Raw genomic sequence first — 15,705 nt, 5'->3', positions numbered from 1 at the left:
TACCATGTTATACTAAAATATACATATCTGTACTTGGATGTATGAGATGGCTCCGCAGTAGAGTGAGTAACAGACCGGAATCGTCTGTACAGGATTCAAAAATTCAAACAATAGTATCACATTTCCTTTGGTTTCCTTCTTGTTCTCGCTCTTTGCTTTTCACAAGCATCCATTGAATGCGACGTTGAGAATGTATTGGTATGTCATGACTTCGGTGGAGTAAATTATGTATACGAAACATCGAAGGATTCGTCCCTGGTCAGGCGTCTGTTGTCCACTACAGTCGTGCACTTGTCACTAGGCCCGAGCGGAGTTTCTGTGAGTCTGAGCAAGTAGCAAGCCTTGTATCAGCATCTGCTTCTACCTGAAGCAAGGCCCAACATCTCTCTACATCCAACTCGCAGTCATACTCGAATAACCACTTTCCAACCCCACCACTTCTCCAAGCGAACGGATCATCCCCTTGCCTCAGTCCCTGGGGCACTGCGCCATGGCCTTGAGTGTGATATGCGTCCTCAAATGCCTTCATCTTTTGGTCCCGCTCTCTCTGCTCCGGACCGTCTGGAAGGTGATACAGATACTGGCTCTCGTATGCCTTCTCGACGACACGCTGGGTGCGTGGTTTCCGACACATCTCGTACACTCTCAGGGCGTGTAGCTTCTCTTGAGGTGTGGCGGCGGAGGTTATCCGTGAGAGGCAGAGGCCTAGTACCGCAGCGTCTTCGATGGCCATGCCGGCGCCGCTAGCGAGGTAAGGGAGAGTGGCGTGGACGGCATCGCCGAGTAGGACAAACGATCCGCTGGGGTGGTACCAGGACGGGGAGCTCGGGGTGGGTGTTCGGGTACAGAGGCGCCACTTCTTGACTTGCGAACAAGTGGACAGAATTTTGCGGACCCTAATGTTGAGTGTGAGTGGTTGCTCCAACGTGCATATGTGCTGCTGGCCAGGTGGAGCCTGCTGCAGCTACAGGGCTTGCCTTACCTGGGATCCCAATCCTTGAACAAAGCTTGCATGACCTCGACGTTCCCTTCCTGCGTGACAACATCGTCCGGTATATCATCGGGGACCAGGAGGACCATATTGAACTGTTTACCTCCTCTTAGGACATACGACACGACGTGGCATTCGGGTCCGATCCAGTAGTTGACCTGCGGATCCAGCACGAAATCTCTGAGTTCTGGATCCTTCAGCATATCATCGGTGTTGAGGAGCACTCTGTACGCCATATCGCCCGATTTAGCAGGAGGGTCGTTTCTGCCAACCAGAAGATTCCGACAGTGGCTTCTGACGCCGTCCGCGCCGACGACGAGGTCGGCGTCCATGTAAGTGCAGACCTCTTGCTCGCCGTTTTGGACAACCACCGTCGCATGACCTCCGTCCGCCGCGATCCTGACATCGGTGACTCGTGAATTGGCCCGCACCTCGGCACCGAGTTCCACCGCTCTGTCCCAGAGACATTGATGCAGACTGACGCGATGCAGGTCCCAATACGGACTGCCCCATTCCTCGCGCGTAGACTTGTGGATATCCCATGTTGAGATCGTCTCGCCTCGCCATCCGATCATGTTGCACAGTCGCGGCGTCGTGGCACATTGGCTGAGCTGTTCACCCATACCCCAAGAGATGAGGACTCGGGACGAGTTCGCCAACGTCTGGAGACCTGCGCCGATCTCGCCCATTGCGGTTGCGGATTCGAGCACGGTGACTTCATGGCCAGCAAGCCTGCATGATATAGCCGTCGCGAGCCCGCCAAGCCCAGCGCCAACGACGATGATCTAGATGCGTGTTAGGTGGTGTACGGTGAACAGGGGGAAGTGCCTTACCTTCAGCCTGTCACCTGCATTCCGCTCGATCTGCTTTCGCAGGGGTACGGATGAGAAGTTCATCTCCAGCAGTTGATGCAGCGGTCAAAGACACATGGGAAACAAACGAAAGGGTCCACCCTATGTACGGCGACGCGAATGGCTAACAAACGAGTGTCCCAAGATTCTAATCCTAGCCTGGAGCCATACATGCCAATAATATATGAAATTGGGGATGTACGAAATGACACACGGGACTAATAAAATGCCCACTCGACGACGTTCCAGTGGTGCGATCCAACCCACCCAACGTCGCGTCGAACGATGATCGGGCGAACATTGACAGGAAAGAGGTGATGGAACCACCTTGGAATGGGGGATCCGTGCCAATTGCCGAAAAAGTCGATATTGTCGTACAGGTGCGCCCATACCGTCTGGAGTATGGGTTCAGGAGAAACGCGATGGTGTTGGCCCTTCCCAGCGAAATATACATAGGCGTCGGACATTCTCGACAGACGCGTATCGTGGCTGATAACGGGCGACCATGATTGACCAATCACCTGGTAGATATCTACACTAGTCGCTTATATTGCCAGATTGGGATAAAGTGGATACAGAACGGACAACCTTAATTCGTCCTCGATCTTGCCGTTTTGCCGTCAACCTGAAACCCAAGCCACGTCCATATCGTGAATCTCCGATGTGCTCGTACCAGAGTTAACCCGCAAGCGCCACTCCCATATGACCACCTGAGAAATAACCATCATGCTACAAAGTCAATACACCACCCCAAGCTGCCTAGTTGCGGACCATTATCAGTTTGGGCGGGCCTCCAAAAGAGTCCACTGAACCCAAGAATCCGAAAGCGGTGCAGCTCAGACCGGAAAATCGCGTGAAGAAGTTCTGTCTACAGAGAGGGAAGATACGGAGCTGCTCAAGAGGTAGGCTCCTTGCCGCTATGGAAATGTGGACCGAGTATGTAATAGATGCCAGGCACTTGTACGCTTACCGCATCCATGGGCCGGAGAACGTCGACCTCTATGTCAACTTCACCGAAAACTGCAGCCTGTAGGCGCACCGTATTGTCTTGCGTCAGGTGTCGGAAGAGGAAATCCAAGGTACGCCACACAAGTCTGCTTATTCGTATGGTCGACGGAGCTAGTGCTCGTTGGAATCTATACGTCTGGACTGACATGAATTATGTGCAAAGTGCGACAGACAGCTACCGTCATGCTCCCAGTGCCTTGCTGTGGGCGCGGAATGCAGGGGATTCAACTCAGCCCGGGACGCTGCCATTCCCCGAAGTATTGTACAACACCTGGAGAACGAGATTGCCAGCTATGAGTTGAAATTGGCGGAACTAGGCTGCGTTGACGCCGACATCCAAGAGGAGATTGGTGGCACCGAACCTTCAGTCACAAATCTTTCTTTCCTTGCCACGGATTCTATGATCGATGAGCCATCGCATGCCTCTCCTTTAGAGATGGTGATCAGAGATCACCATGTAATGGTCGAGCATGCGACAAATAGTCCCACCACGGATCCATCCTGTCACCAGCGAAGGGGATCGGGTGCCCGAGATGCGACAAAGGAGCGAGTCATTGCCAGCGCCGAAATACAGTCCATGATCAATGCAACCTTGCCCGTTGGTCCGTCGCTGACAGACGTTGTACGGCGCGTCCGTATGGGTCTTACACCGTCGCTGGTTATCTCACCCGAGGCCAAGGAGCAGGCCCAAAGCAAGACGCCAGCCCAGAATCGCGACAGCCAACCGGAGACTGACGTGTCAGTATTGATGAGCCTCCCGTCACACGTCGTCCACACGTTGGTCAAGAAATACGTGCAACGCATGCTCCCCGTCCACCCGTTCCTCTACGAACCGACAATATGGGAGCAGCTCGATCGCGTACTTGCGAAGATCCCGCGGGCTGAAGGTGGTGCGTCTTGCTCACGGACAGTAAAGCTTGACTACGACTTCCTCGTCATCTATTTGATTCTCTCCGTGTCTACAACCTTGGGCAGTGCAAAGGTAGGGCAAGGCGCACGATGCATGGCGTTTTCTGAAGCACTGTTTAAGGAAGGGATTCGACACCTCTCCCAAAATGCAGCGTATCCTTCCGACATGGCTTGGATCCAAGTTACCTTGCTCATTTTGCAGTACGCATCCATCAATCCAAAGCTGGGAAATGTGTGGATTCTCAGCGGTTTCGCCATGCGCAATTGTCTCGAGCTGGGCCTCCACCGTGAAGTGTCGAAAAGTATAGGTCTGGACCCCCTGACTATCGACCTCCGCAGGCGCATATTTTGGGCTGCATACTGTATGGATCGGTCCATTTGTGCAGCGCTCCAGAGGCCCCTGTCGATTCCGGACCCAGCGATCGACACGAGCGTCATGTCAATGCTTGAAGACCGCTGCATCACTTCACAAGGCTTCGATCATCAGGGTCAGGAAACCAAGAAATTGGCTCTTCGCTGGATCGAATACCGACGAGTGCAATCCACCATCATTGAAGTCCACTTCCAAAGCCGGCTGCTGGACCCCCAACAGACGTGGCAAGAGTGGCTGGCGGTGATCGAGCGACGACTGTGGGAATGGTATCAGTCTGATCTCCCTCACGACGGATGGACCGAGTTTGCGTTGATGCACGGCCTAGTAATGCTGCACCGACCTTCTTCTCGCGTGCCCTTGCCCTCATCCACGAGCATGTCCACCGCTTTCGAAGCCGCCTGTTCCGCGGCCAAGAGCTGCCGCGGACAGATCACGTCAGGATACTTCCCACGCCCATGGCTTGCGGCCCACCACACCTTTGAAATGGCCCTGGTGGTGCTTTTCTGCTTGCGACACAACTTCGAGGCGATTGCCCTGCAGTTTACCCCCAATGAGATCTTTGAGATGACAAAGCTCTTCACTTCAAACCTGCTCACTATCTCAAGCCAGGGTTGGACCGAAGTCTCGGCGTATGCGGCCATCTACGAGAGACTACTGAGCCCACTCTTAGACGCCATTTTCACGCGATCCAGACCCGTCGCAACGGCACATACCCCCGAGCAGGAGGCGGAATTGGCGAGGCTGCTGTACCCCAGTCCCGCACATCCGCAGGAGTTCCGGTTCGTGGAGATAGGCGGTACCGGTGTCTCGGAGGATCTGTTTTCGTTCGATGCTGGCATCTTTGATTGGGATGATGATCAGCTTGCGAACGACACGACTTCATTCCCATCCTTTGTGTTTTAAAATGCTCCATATCCCTCGGGATAGAGCTAATAGTACCCTGAATCCCGGCCCATATTGCCGACATACGAGTGGGACATGTACGAGAGCGTACAGGACCTTTCGCACAAGTCGTGTTCGATCTACGAGTTCAGCCTTCAATACACGATACACGAGTGGAGTGGATCCAGGCAAGTCCCACGTGTCGGAGATTGGCGCTCAGCAATCGCATCTTTATACACAAGAAGAGTGTAAGCTAGATCGACTTTCCAAAGCAATAACCCACTATTGCTGAGGTATGTATATCGGGGTCAACCGCCATGATCTGGCTTTTAATCTGTTGGGTCTAGCCATCGCTTACTTTTCTTGGTTCCAAGAGGGAGGAGATACTTCAAAGACTAGCCAAAAACGACCAGTTCATTGTACCGGTATCGTCGAATAGGCTTGGAGGGCACCTGATCTGGCTGATACGGCTGAAAATGGAACGCATCGACACCCATAGTCATGCCATTCCAGCTCGGTGGCGGCAGCATTGTATGGACTTGGGCTATGGCGACACTGATGGTATTTCGATGGTCCAGGTAAGAAAGCAAGCAAGCTGTTGAAGCAGAATTCATGTGTCTCCGACTGCCTCCTGTGGAGACCCAATGCTGTGTAAACGAGGATCACTGGGTAGACTGACGGGGGATCAAATTCCAGGACTGGACGGTCGAGGCACACCTGGCGACTATGGACAAAGCCAAGATCACGAAGAGTATATTGAGCATCACCTCGCCTGGCACGCACTTGAAGCCTGGGGACGATGCCTTTGCTCGCAGACTGACTCGCGAGACCAACGAGGACCTTGCCGAGATCTGTGCTGCGCACCCAGACCGATTTGCATTCTTTGCAAGCCTGCCTCTTCCCGATATCGAGGGCTCCCTGGCCGAGATCGACTATGCCTTGGACCACCTCGGGGCGGTGGGCTTTGCGGTCATGACGAATGCACACGCCGTGTACCTAGGCGACCCGGCTCTGGACAGGGTCTTTGAGAAGCTGAACTCGCGGCGTGCCGTGGTTTTTATGCATCCGACCTGCTGTCGGGTGAATCTTCCCGTCGCTGACGGCTTGGCCCCTCAAGCGGTGGCACCCCTGACCCAGTATCCGCGGCCTATGCTCGAATTCCTCTTCGACACCACCCGGGCAGTCAGCAACCTCATCCTCTCCGGCACTGTGGCGCGATACCAATCCATCACGTTCGTCGTACCTCACTGCGGGGCGGCTTTGCCCCCTGTGATCGAGCGGTGTGTTGGATACACGCCACGCACGGTCAACCCCAGCATGCCCATCACTAGCGACGACGTCAAGCACCTGTTCAAGACGCGCTTCTTCTTCGACCTCGCAGGTTACCCATTCCCGGACCAGATACACGGCTTGCTGCGTTTCACGGAGCCCTCGCGACTTTTGTACGGGACAGACTATCCCTTTTACAAGGCCGAGGCCGTGTATCGACTGGGCGGAATCTTGGATCAACGGGCACCGGAGATATTTGACGAGGAGACGAGGAAAGGGATCTTTGGCGCTAATGCGAGAGGGCTGTTGTGGCCCAAGTTAAAAAGCCATGCTTAGGGTGAAATGGAAATGTGTTGACCCTCCCCCCACAGCCGGTGTTGTGACTTTGACCTGCCACAACTTGGGCAGCTTAACCTGCGACTTTGAATTGTCATTGGCGACCAATTCTTGCCTCAAACAGCGTTGCGTCTGAGGCACCGAATGCTGCAAGCCAGTACTTGCCTGGTGCTGTACCCGGAACACAATCTGCCACAGACATCGAGTTTCATATTCGACAAGTTTCTTCCTTCCCTGGCCACTCTTCCTCTCCTCATGTTTTAGTCTCTCTATTCTGTCTATAGTCACGAAACCCTATTACTATGCCACAAATTATACCTCGATCCACGGATTCCTACTCGTACGATTGTGCAGGCTAGGCCGGGTGCATATCCAATGGATTAAAATCCTCGCACACGGAGACTATCACTGTATGAGCACCACCATGATATCCTCTGTCTAGAGGCATACGCTGCTGAGAGAGGATTGGCCCAGAATACTCGGCTCGGCTATTTCAATCTCGAGGAGTTTTCGTCTCATTCGCCACCTTCTTCGCTCCGTATCCCCATTTCGAGTCAGAAAGCTGCGATTGGCTGAGTAGGTCAACAACCCGGTAGTCACTTTTCCGAGAAATTCGTTGTAAAGGGACACGATACGGTGGCGCAACACAGATATTTTGTCAGCCCATGCCAACTCCGTGAATCCGTCTCGTAGGTTCTGACCAGGACAAGGTAGGACGGGGGCCCCAAATGCGCGGAGCGGACGCCCCTGTGGCTTGCCGCTTCCGGGAGGGTTTGTCCAGACAAATTGACTTAACAGTGGGTTAAACTTGAAGACATCTTCGTGGTGGAGGCCCTCTCGATGCTTCACTTTGTCCTCCACCACGACTTTTCTCAGCACGTGTCGGCCTTTCCTAGTCTTCTAAAGGTGACTCTTCCCCAATCCTCAAGATGGGCTCAATTGCGGCGCCAAGTGATTGGCGGGCCTCGGACAATCTTGAGCTCGAAGCATTAGTCGTCGGAGGAGGTTTCAGCGGTCTGTATACCTTGTACAAACTCCTCGACGCCGGGATCGACGCGAAGCTCTTCGAGGCGAGCAATCAGTTGGGTGGTGTCTGGAACTATAACCGATACCCCGGCGCGAGAGTCGACTCGGAAACCCCGTACTACCAGTACAGCATCCGCGAGGTGTGGAAGACGTGGAACTGGAGCGAGCGGTTCCCCGGCCACGAGGAGCTGCGGAGGTACTTTGACCACGTGGCGACCGTGCTTGGACTGTACGACCACATTGCGTTTGGGCAGAATGTCGTCGGGTGCGATTTCGACAACGACGCCAAACAGTGGGTGGTCAAGACGGAGCAGGGAAAGACCGTCCGGTGCCGATACTTGATCGCGGCCGTCGGGTCGTCGTACAAGAAGCATTTTCCGGATTTCCCGGGCCTCAAGGACTACAAGGGCGTCCTTCTGCACGCGGCGGCGTTTCCTGAAGGGGAGTTTGACTTCTCCGGAAAGGACGTTGCAATTGTCGGACAAGGTTGGTTGCACTCACCGGCGCTGCGCTTTTTTCAGGGAGGATGCTAATGCTGTGGAACGCCGCCAGGTGCTACGGGACTGCAGATCACACAAGAAGTCTCCAAGAAAGCTGCCAACCTGACCGTGTTCATTCGGACGCCAAACACGGCGTTTCCGATGTATCAGCGCAAGATGTCGGCCGAAGAACAGAACCAATATAAATCCGTCTACGACCATCTGTTCAAGGTGTGTCGCGAGTCCCGTTCCGGCCTTCCTTACTGGTCAGACGGGAAGGGCACGAAAGACCTCTCCCCGGAGGAGCGCGAGAAACGTTGGGAAGAGCTGTGGGCCCGGGGCGGGTTCAACTTCTCGATCGGCGGGTTCCGCGACGTCCTGTTCGACCAGGAAGCGAACGACCTGATGTATGACTTTTGGAAGAAAAAGGTACGGGCGAGGATCAGCGACCCGAGGAAACGAGAGATTATGGCGCCGGAAATCCCGCACCACCCGATCGCGACGAAGCGGCCCAGTCTGGAACAGGACTACTACGAGTGTATCGACAGGCCGAATGTCGACCTCGTCAGCCTCAAGGAGACGCCGATCCAGAAGTTTGACAGCGAAGGGATCGTGACGACGGACGGCAAGCATCGCAAGTTGGACGTCGTGATCCTGGCGACGGGCTACGATGCCATCACCGGCAGCTTCACGGACATGGGCTTGAGAGACGTGAATGGCCTGGACATGAAGGAGAGGTGGAAGGATGGTGTGCGTACGCACTTGGGCATGACGTGTCCGGGCTTCCCGAACATGTTTATGGTCTACAGCCCTCAAGGTATGTCTGCCCACCTACTCAGCTGCCCTGTCTTCTTCGACTGGACGAGTACTGACTCTCGATTAGCACCTACGGCTCTCGCGAACGGCACCACGATCGTCGAGGTCCAGGGCGACTGGGTGGTCTCGACAATCCTGAAGATGAAGAAGGAGGGCATTCTGACCATCGAGGCTAAGCCAGACGCTGCAGAGAAGTGGGCAGCCGACATCCAGGAGATGAACGAGAAGACACTCTTCCCACTGACGAACTCGTGGTACATGGGGGCGAACATCCCAGGCAAGAAACGGGAGCAGCTGAATTATCTAGCGGGTTTGAATGTTTACGAGCAGGCTTGTAAGGAGGCCCAGAAGCAGTGGACTGGGTTCGAGACCGTTCTTGCCATATAGTTGCGGCTGGGGACAGATCAGTCCCGCCCTTTTTAAACTCAATACAGTGTGAGGAGTGTGGTATGACTAGTATATATGACTACAAAATATGCAACTGGGCCGTTCATCTACTGATTTGAGAGTGTGGGTATCGAACTACACCACCACATACGGAGCAGTAAAACGAGCTACGGCTAACAAGAGGGAGCTCCGGTACCGTTAAACATCCACCAGTCCCGGTAGTAAACTGCCCTAACTCTTCGTAGTCGGACACATAACGATTGGCGACCCGAGTGCCGCCGTGGCTCACCTATTCGAACCCGCTGTCTAATAAGTGTACATCAGTATGGACATGATTTGCGTCTCGAACTTGACTCGGACAAGACTCCTTTCAACCCTACCAACCCAGTCACCCCCTTGTTAGAAGCGTTTGTCTGTTGTATCGATCGGTCACTAAGTCCATTGTCCCAATATGTCAGGGCTTCTCCGAGGAACTGCCTTTGTTACCGGCGCCGGCTCTGGTATGTGGTCTGTCTTGATGTTGTGGCATTGGTACGCCCGGTACTAAAAAAAACGACTCACAAAAGGTATCGGACGCGCCACGGCCATCTGCCTGGCTCAGCACGGCGTGTCAAATCTCGCCTTGGGGGACGTGGACACGAAGAGGTTGGAGGAGACACAGGCGGAACTTGTCGCCCAAGGGTTGGCCGTGCAGGTCGTATTGATCGAGCTTGACGTGAGCAGCGAGGATGCCGTGAGAGGCGCCATCGCGAAGACCGTGGCGGCATTTGGACGCATCGACTATGCCGTCAACAACGCCGGCGTGGCTGGCCCGATGGGCAGGGCCGAAAACGTCGCGTTTGCAGAGTGGCGGCGTCTTCTCGACGTCAATCTGAACGGTGTCTGGCTCTGCCAGCGGGCGGAGATTCAGGCGATGCTGAAGCAGGATCTTCGCGCGACAGGGTATCTCAGACATGTCGCTCTCTCTGGCAAAGGGTGTGCTAATTGCAGTCATGAAGACCATATTCCCCTGGATCAAGAGGGGTCATTGTCAACGTCGCTTCGATCCTGGGCTTGATGGGAGCGTCTGGCACAAGCCCCGTCACGGCGTATAGTGCGGCAAAGCACGCTGTCATGGGTCTCACGAAGACGGTTGGTCTCGATCACTATTGTCCCTATTTCCCTTTCCGGATTCAATATCATCGCGGTTTTTCATGGCACTATTTACTTACGGCGCTTCTAGGACGCACGCGTCTACGCGAAAGAAGGGATCCGGATCAACGCAATCTGCCCAGGGTAATTCAAACCAAGACACCCTCACCCAGCCCTTTGCTATCTCCTGTGAGAAACGTGTGCACTGACCCCGGTCTCGTCCGTCTCGCTTGTAGATTCATCGAAACTCCCCTACTCACCCCGACCCTGAACGACGCCGTTCGCAAAGAGCTCCTCAGGAGAATCCCCGCAGACCGGCTGGGCGCGCCCGAGGAGATTGGCAACTCGATCGTCTACTTGATGTCGCACTTGAGCAGTTTCATGTACGGTCACGGCCTTGTCGTTGATGGGTGAGTTGTGGCTTTTTTTTCCCCACCCCGAATTAATTTCTGGGACGGTTTTTTTTTATATCTAATTTGCTCTGCTGCTGTTTAGTGGGCAGATATGTGGCTGAGCGATCGGGCATTTGAGGCTGGTTGGAAAAGGAAATTGCGAACAGGACCGCGAGACGACATTTATCTATATGGGGATAGGCTCCTGGCGGACCTCAAGGATGACTATTGTCCCATGGCACTCACGAAACCACTGGTTACAACGACATGGATAGATAGATAGAGATCCCGCCTTGCACAGCGAGCCTCGTAGCCAAACCCCGGCACCAATCGGTGTGTCTCAAGTCCTTATTGATGGCAGAGTTCGACCTTGAATTCTAAAAGTGTCAAGGACTCATGTTTTCTATTGAGCACCTCCGAGAAGCCACTTGATCCCAGCGATCAGGTCTTCGGCGTTCTTCCTCGCCGCCATGAGCTTGGGGAAATACCCAAAAGCATGTGGAAGACCCGGATACACATCGAGCTTGACCGGGACGCTTTGATATCAGTCAGAAAACGACACCGGCGAAACGAATTCAGCAAGAGGAAACGGATCTTACCCAGCTGCCCGGAGCTTGTCTGCATACGCCAGACCCTCGTCACGTAATGGGTCCATCCCTGCTACCTGCATGTAGGTAGGGGGATGGCCCTTGAACGTCGGATTCAGGAGAGGAGACGCCTCTGGGTCCGACGGGTCCGGTGGGTTCAGGTAGCCGTAGAACAGTTCCATCGAGCGCTTGGAGAGGAGCGGCGCATCTTTGAGCTCTTCGAGGCTGTGGAGGCCCAGTTCCGGCGGGTAGCAATCGATATGGCAGACGGACGGGATGCGCATGATCGAGCCTTTGATAGGGAGCTGCCCATCCTTGACGCGGTGGGAAAGGACAGCAGTCTAAGAGTAAACTCTCATTAACAACCGCATGGATGTATTAGAGGGGAAATCTCAGCAGCAAGCGAGGACATACTGTGTGGGCCCCTGAACTGCTTCCTCCGATGATGATATTGTTCACGTCGATTCCTAGATTGTCGTGATTGTCTATCGTCTGCCTCTGTCAGTTCATTGACATGGTCATATCGTTTACACTTGTCATACCCATTTCAATGCCTCCCAAGAATCCTCGGTGCCTCGTGGGAATGGGTACTCTGGAGCACTATATTGGGTCAGAGACGAGCAGGAAATCCAAAACGAGCCAGAGACAAAGTGGTGAGTTGTATACGCACAGCCTGTAGTCGACGCTGACAACCACTACTCCTGCCCTCACACACATCGCCCGACACGTCAAATCCTCGCCCTCGAGATCGCCAAGGGTCCAGCCTCCTCCGTGGACGCTTCCTTTGTCAGCCTCGTTGCCCACCACCAGGCCCATTTCTGGCGCGATGGGACACCTACTAGAAGACAGCCGGCTTTGGATTTCCCCCCGATGTTGGCTGATAAATCCTCAGGGCTATAGAGGCACCGTCAGATGTCGGTATCTGCTCATCTCTGACCTTCAGCCCTTCAGTGATGGGTGGGACCTGGGCTTGGGCTCGCTTCTTCAGCTCCACCATAATCTTTCGCATGTGCTCGGGCGTGCCAACAAGGATCGGGACATCGTCGAAGTGGCTCGCGTAAAACTAGAGATTTTCAGTACCGCGATACGTTTGTTACATGTTGCAGGTTGGTTTGGAGTACTTCTTCCCATTCTTTCGTCGGCTTACCGAGTTCGGAGTATTTGGACGGCATTTTTCCCAAGTCGTCGTCGTCGTCGTCGTCGTCGCTGAGAGGCGAATCCCTGGAGATCTAATCAAGCTCACTTTTGGCTCGCAGGACACTACGTATGTTGATGAGTTAATACTCGGTACAATTTGGCGAGACTCCAACACAGCAACCGGTTGGAGAAACATGGACCCCCTTCTCCCCCGCCTTTTCGTCCGAGATCATGGATCCAAGCCCGTTCCGGAGTGGGTGGGCAGCTCCTTCGAGACGCCAACGGACTCGGCAAAGGTTGCCGAGCCCTCAGCATCTACGGAGTCGACCACGCACGGTACGTCCATGGCGACACCGAGTTCACGGAGACGGACCGCCTCCCAAATGCTTCCTCTCAGATGGGGAACAAGCTCCCCTAGCGAGGAACAAGAATATCGGAGCTGGACGAGTCTGCTATGGTGTATGTGGCGTGACCATGTCGTTCGCGGCAAAGTTCCGATCGCGAATACTTCGATTCTCGTGGTGGGACGGATAGTATACGATATAGTTTGCATTTGCCCAGAATCACATCTTTGGGCTATCAAACGGGATATATTCCACTCTTGGTTTGAAAATCATTGATCGGCGACGACAAAGTAAGCCCTCGAGCGTCTCAAAAAATGGGCTCAATAGATACAAATGACCACCGGCACCTGTCGGGCTTCTATGAAGAGACCGACACGGGCTACCGAGTCACAGAGGAACGTCTGGGCCAGCCTCGACATCTCCGAGTCGTCATGGTCGGGGCTGGCGCCAGCGGGCTCAACATGGCGCGCCACATGGAGTTGCACATGCAGAATTACGAGCTCATGATCTACGAGAAGAACGCCGACGTGGGCGGGACATGGTTCGAAAACAGGCAAGTCATGCAAGACACTACCCTGTGCTGGATAGTTGCTGATGTGTCTTTTGCAGATATCCTGGGTGTGCTTGTGATATCCCCTCGCACAACTACCAGTTCACATGGGAACCAAACCCGAACTGGTCGCATTTGTAAGGGGCAGCAACATACTGGTTGCGAAGTCATTGCGGCAAGTGCTGATACTGGCTTGCTCTAGCTATTCCACCTCGCAGGAAATCCTTGAGTACTTCAAGGGCATTGCCGAAAAGTACGAACTGTACAAGTTCATCAAGCTCAATCACTATGTCCAGTCGGCCCAGTGGGACGAAGAAGCCGGGATTTGGCACATTAAGATCAAGGACACATCTACTGGGGAGATAGTAGAAGATTGGGGCCACATCTTTATCAATGGGTGTGGAATCTTGAAGTGAGTTACACCCGTACTCCGTTTGACAGAATACCCTTGCTAAAACAGCCAACTTCCAGCAACTGGAAATGGCCTGATATACCCGGACTGCATTCTTTCAAAGGCGCCCTTATACACAGTGCGGCCTGGGACGATAGCCATGTTCTCGAGGGCAAACAAGTGGCTGTCCTTGGATGTGGTTCGTCAGGGGTGCAGATTATCCCTACTATTCAACCGAGTGAGTGGTCCCTGTCCTTATCCTGGAGATGCTGTATGTGTGTGTGTGGCTAATATCGGGAACTGTAGAGGTCAAGTCTCTGACCACGTTTATTCGCACCCCTACATGGATTACCGCTGGGTTTGCACAAAACCATGCTGGCCCAGGCGGCGCCAATTTTGAGTGTCAGTGATCCCATCAACAATGTATTCGCTGCTTCGAGCGTTGTGCTGACCTCGCCTGTGCGAACACGTAACAGTTAGCGATAAGCAAAAGCAGGAGTTCCGAGAGCATCCTGAGAAGTACATGGAGTACCGGAAATCGATAGAGAGCGAACTGAACCACCGATTCAAGCTCGTAAGCGAATTTCACTAGGATATGGGCAGAGAGGAGTCCATCAGTTTTAACTGATTTTTTTGTACATTGACAGGTCATCATGGGAAGTCAAGAACAGGAAGAAGCCCGACTCTTCTCCATCAACGAGATGAAGACCAAGCTGGCGGGCGACGAGCGCCTGATGAAAGCCATGATTCCAGATTTCGGCGTCGCCTGTCGTCGTCCCACCCCGGGCAACGGATACTTGGAGGCGTTGACTGCCGACAACGTCCGCGTCGTCACGGACCATATCGAGTCGATCCTCCCTGAAGGGATCAAGTTGACGACGGGCGAAGTCATCAAGGTCGACGTCTTCATCTGCGCCACCGGGTTCGACATTTCGTTCTTCCCACGCTTCAAAGTCACTGGCAGGGGAGGCAAGGTTCTCTCCGAACAATGGGCGCGCAAACCAGAGGCGTACTTTTCTGTCGCTACGGAAAACTTCCCCAACTATTTCAGTACGTCCCCTTTCCCCCTCCCCCCCCCCCTCTAAAAGGGTATACCATCGATGATGACATGATGATCTACTGACACGAAACTCCCTTAGTGTTTCTCGGCCCCAACTCGCCCGTCGGCCACGGCTCCGTCCTCCCCATCATCGAGCACAACACCAAATACTTTATCAACTTCATGAAGAAGATCCAGACGCAGAACATCAAGTCCGTCAGCCCCAACCCCGACGCCATCCGCGACTTCAACGAGCACATCACCGAGTTCATGAAGCGCACCGCCTGGGCGACCCCCTGCCGCAGCTGGTTCAAGAACGGCACCGTCGACGGGCCCATCGTCGCGCTGCACCCCGGCGGCCGCATCCACTGGTTCCATATGCTCGAGGACATCCGGTACGAGGACTGGGATTACACGTATCTGACCAAGAATAGATATCAGTACCTGGGCAATGGGTTCTCGACCAAGGAGCTGCCCGGGAAGGACAATGCGTGGTATTTTGACGACCCGGAACAGGGGTATAGAGAGTATTAGATGAGTGGGTGAGATAGATAGGAAGCGGTGTCGACGCATTAGATTTGTATGTCATGACGTGGTTCTACGATGACTTTGGATTATCTGTACTGGATGATTCTCGTTCTCACTCCTCTCCTCCTTTGAAGTAGTAATATCGCTCTCCACGTTCGTTTGGATTGGACTTTTTTTCGGATTGGGCCACATTGCTTTGCGGTCTCGAGTATGTACAACAACATCCCTCCCTTCGGCCGGGAGACTTAAGAGGGTTGTGGATATTCCACCTGATCTCAA

General features: G+C 54.0%; 7 protein-coding genes across 7 annotated transcripts; 5 read left to right on the top strand and 2 right to left on the bottom strand.

Moving 5' to 3' along the window:
• Nucleotides 1-277: 277 nt before the first annotated feature.
• On the bottom strand, nt 278-1,887 carry Z517_04165 (uncharacterized protein; the record flags this gene model as incomplete). Its single annotated transcript, XM_013429496.1, has 3 exons — nt 278-896; nt 983-1,776; nt 1,825-1,887. 3 exons carry the CDS (start codon nt 1,885-1,887, stop codon nt 278-280), a joined length of 1,476 nt encoding a protein of 491 aa, XP_013284950.1.
• A 932-nt stretch (nt 1,888-2,819) lies between these two features.
• Nucleotides 2,820-5,035, top strand: Z517_04164 (uncharacterized protein; the record flags this gene model as incomplete). The annotated part of the gene is made up of 2 exons (XM_013429495.1): nt 2,820-2,921; nt 3,014-5,035. The coding sequence occupies 2 exons, from the start codon at nt 2,820-2,822 to the stop codon at nt 5,033-5,035; spliced, it is 2,124 nt and encodes a 707-aa protein (XP_013284949.1).
• Nucleotides 5,036-5,490: 455 nt separating this feature from the next.
• Z517_04163 (uncharacterized protein) lies at nt 5,491-6,619 on the top strand (the record flags this gene model as incomplete). The annotated part of the gene is made up of 2 exons (XM_013429494.1): nt 5,491-5,592; nt 5,711-6,619. 2 exons carry the CDS (start codon nt 5,491-5,493, stop codon nt 6,617-6,619), a joined length of 1,011 nt encoding a protein of 336 aa, XP_013284948.1.
• A 929-nt stretch (nt 6,620-7,548) lies between these two features.
• Nucleotides 7,549-9,327, top strand: Z517_04162 (uncharacterized protein; the record flags this gene model as incomplete). Its single annotated transcript, XM_013429493.1, has 3 exons — nt 7,549-8,131; nt 8,198-8,941; nt 9,008-9,327. The coding sequence occupies 3 exons, from the start codon at nt 7,549-7,551 to the stop codon at nt 9,325-9,327; spliced, it is 1,647 nt and encodes a 548-aa protein (XP_013284947.1).
• A 451-nt stretch (nt 9,328-9,778) lies between these two features.
• Z517_04161 (uncharacterized protein) lies at nt 9,779-10,872 on the top strand (the record flags this gene model as incomplete). The annotated part of the gene is made up of 5 exons (XM_013429492.1): nt 9,779-9,827; nt 9,894-10,269; nt 10,347-10,458; nt 10,550-10,602; nt 10,695-10,872. The coding sequence occupies 5 exons, from the start codon at nt 9,779-9,781 to the stop codon at nt 10,870-10,872; spliced, it is 768 nt and encodes a 255-aa protein (XP_013284946.1).
• Nucleotides 10,873-11,253: 381 nt separating this feature from the next.
• Nucleotides 11,254-12,609, bottom strand: Z517_04160 (uncharacterized protein; the record flags this gene model as incomplete). Its single annotated transcript, XM_013429491.1, has 7 exons — nt 11,254-11,386; nt 11,450-11,778; nt 11,852-11,929; nt 11,980-12,037; nt 12,108-12,215; nt 12,277-12,500; nt 12,535-12,609. The coding sequence occupies 7 exons, from the start codon at nt 12,607-12,609 to the stop codon at nt 11,254-11,256; spliced, it is 1,005 nt and encodes a 334-aa protein (XP_013284945.1).
• Nucleotides 12,610-13,232: 623 nt separating this feature from the next.
• On the top strand, nt 13,233-15,432 carry Z517_04159 (uncharacterized protein; the record flags this gene model as incomplete). Its single annotated transcript, XM_013429490.1, has 8 exons — nt 13,233-13,495; nt 13,528-13,605; nt 13,671-13,880; nt 13,940-14,097; nt 14,166-14,261; nt 14,336-14,433; nt 14,507-14,909; nt 14,999-15,432. The coding sequence occupies 8 exons, from the start codon at nt 13,233-13,235 to the stop codon at nt 15,430-15,432; spliced, it is 1,740 nt and encodes a 579-aa protein (XP_013284944.1).
• Between the last annotated feature and the right edge of the window lie 273 nt (nt 15,433-15,705).

Source organism: Fonsecaea pedrosoi (genome assembly GCF_000835455.1).
Source record: "Fonsecaea pedrosoi CBS 271.37 unplaced genomic scaffold supercont1.3, whole genome shotgun sequence".
In the NCBI taxonomy this organism is placed as follows: Eukaryota; Fungi; Ascomycota; class Eurotiomycetes; order Chaetothyriales; family Herpotrichiellaceae; genus Fonsecaea; species Fonsecaea pedrosoi.
Note: the sequence above shows the minus strand (reverse complement) of the source record. Positions and strands in the feature narration are given on the sequence as shown.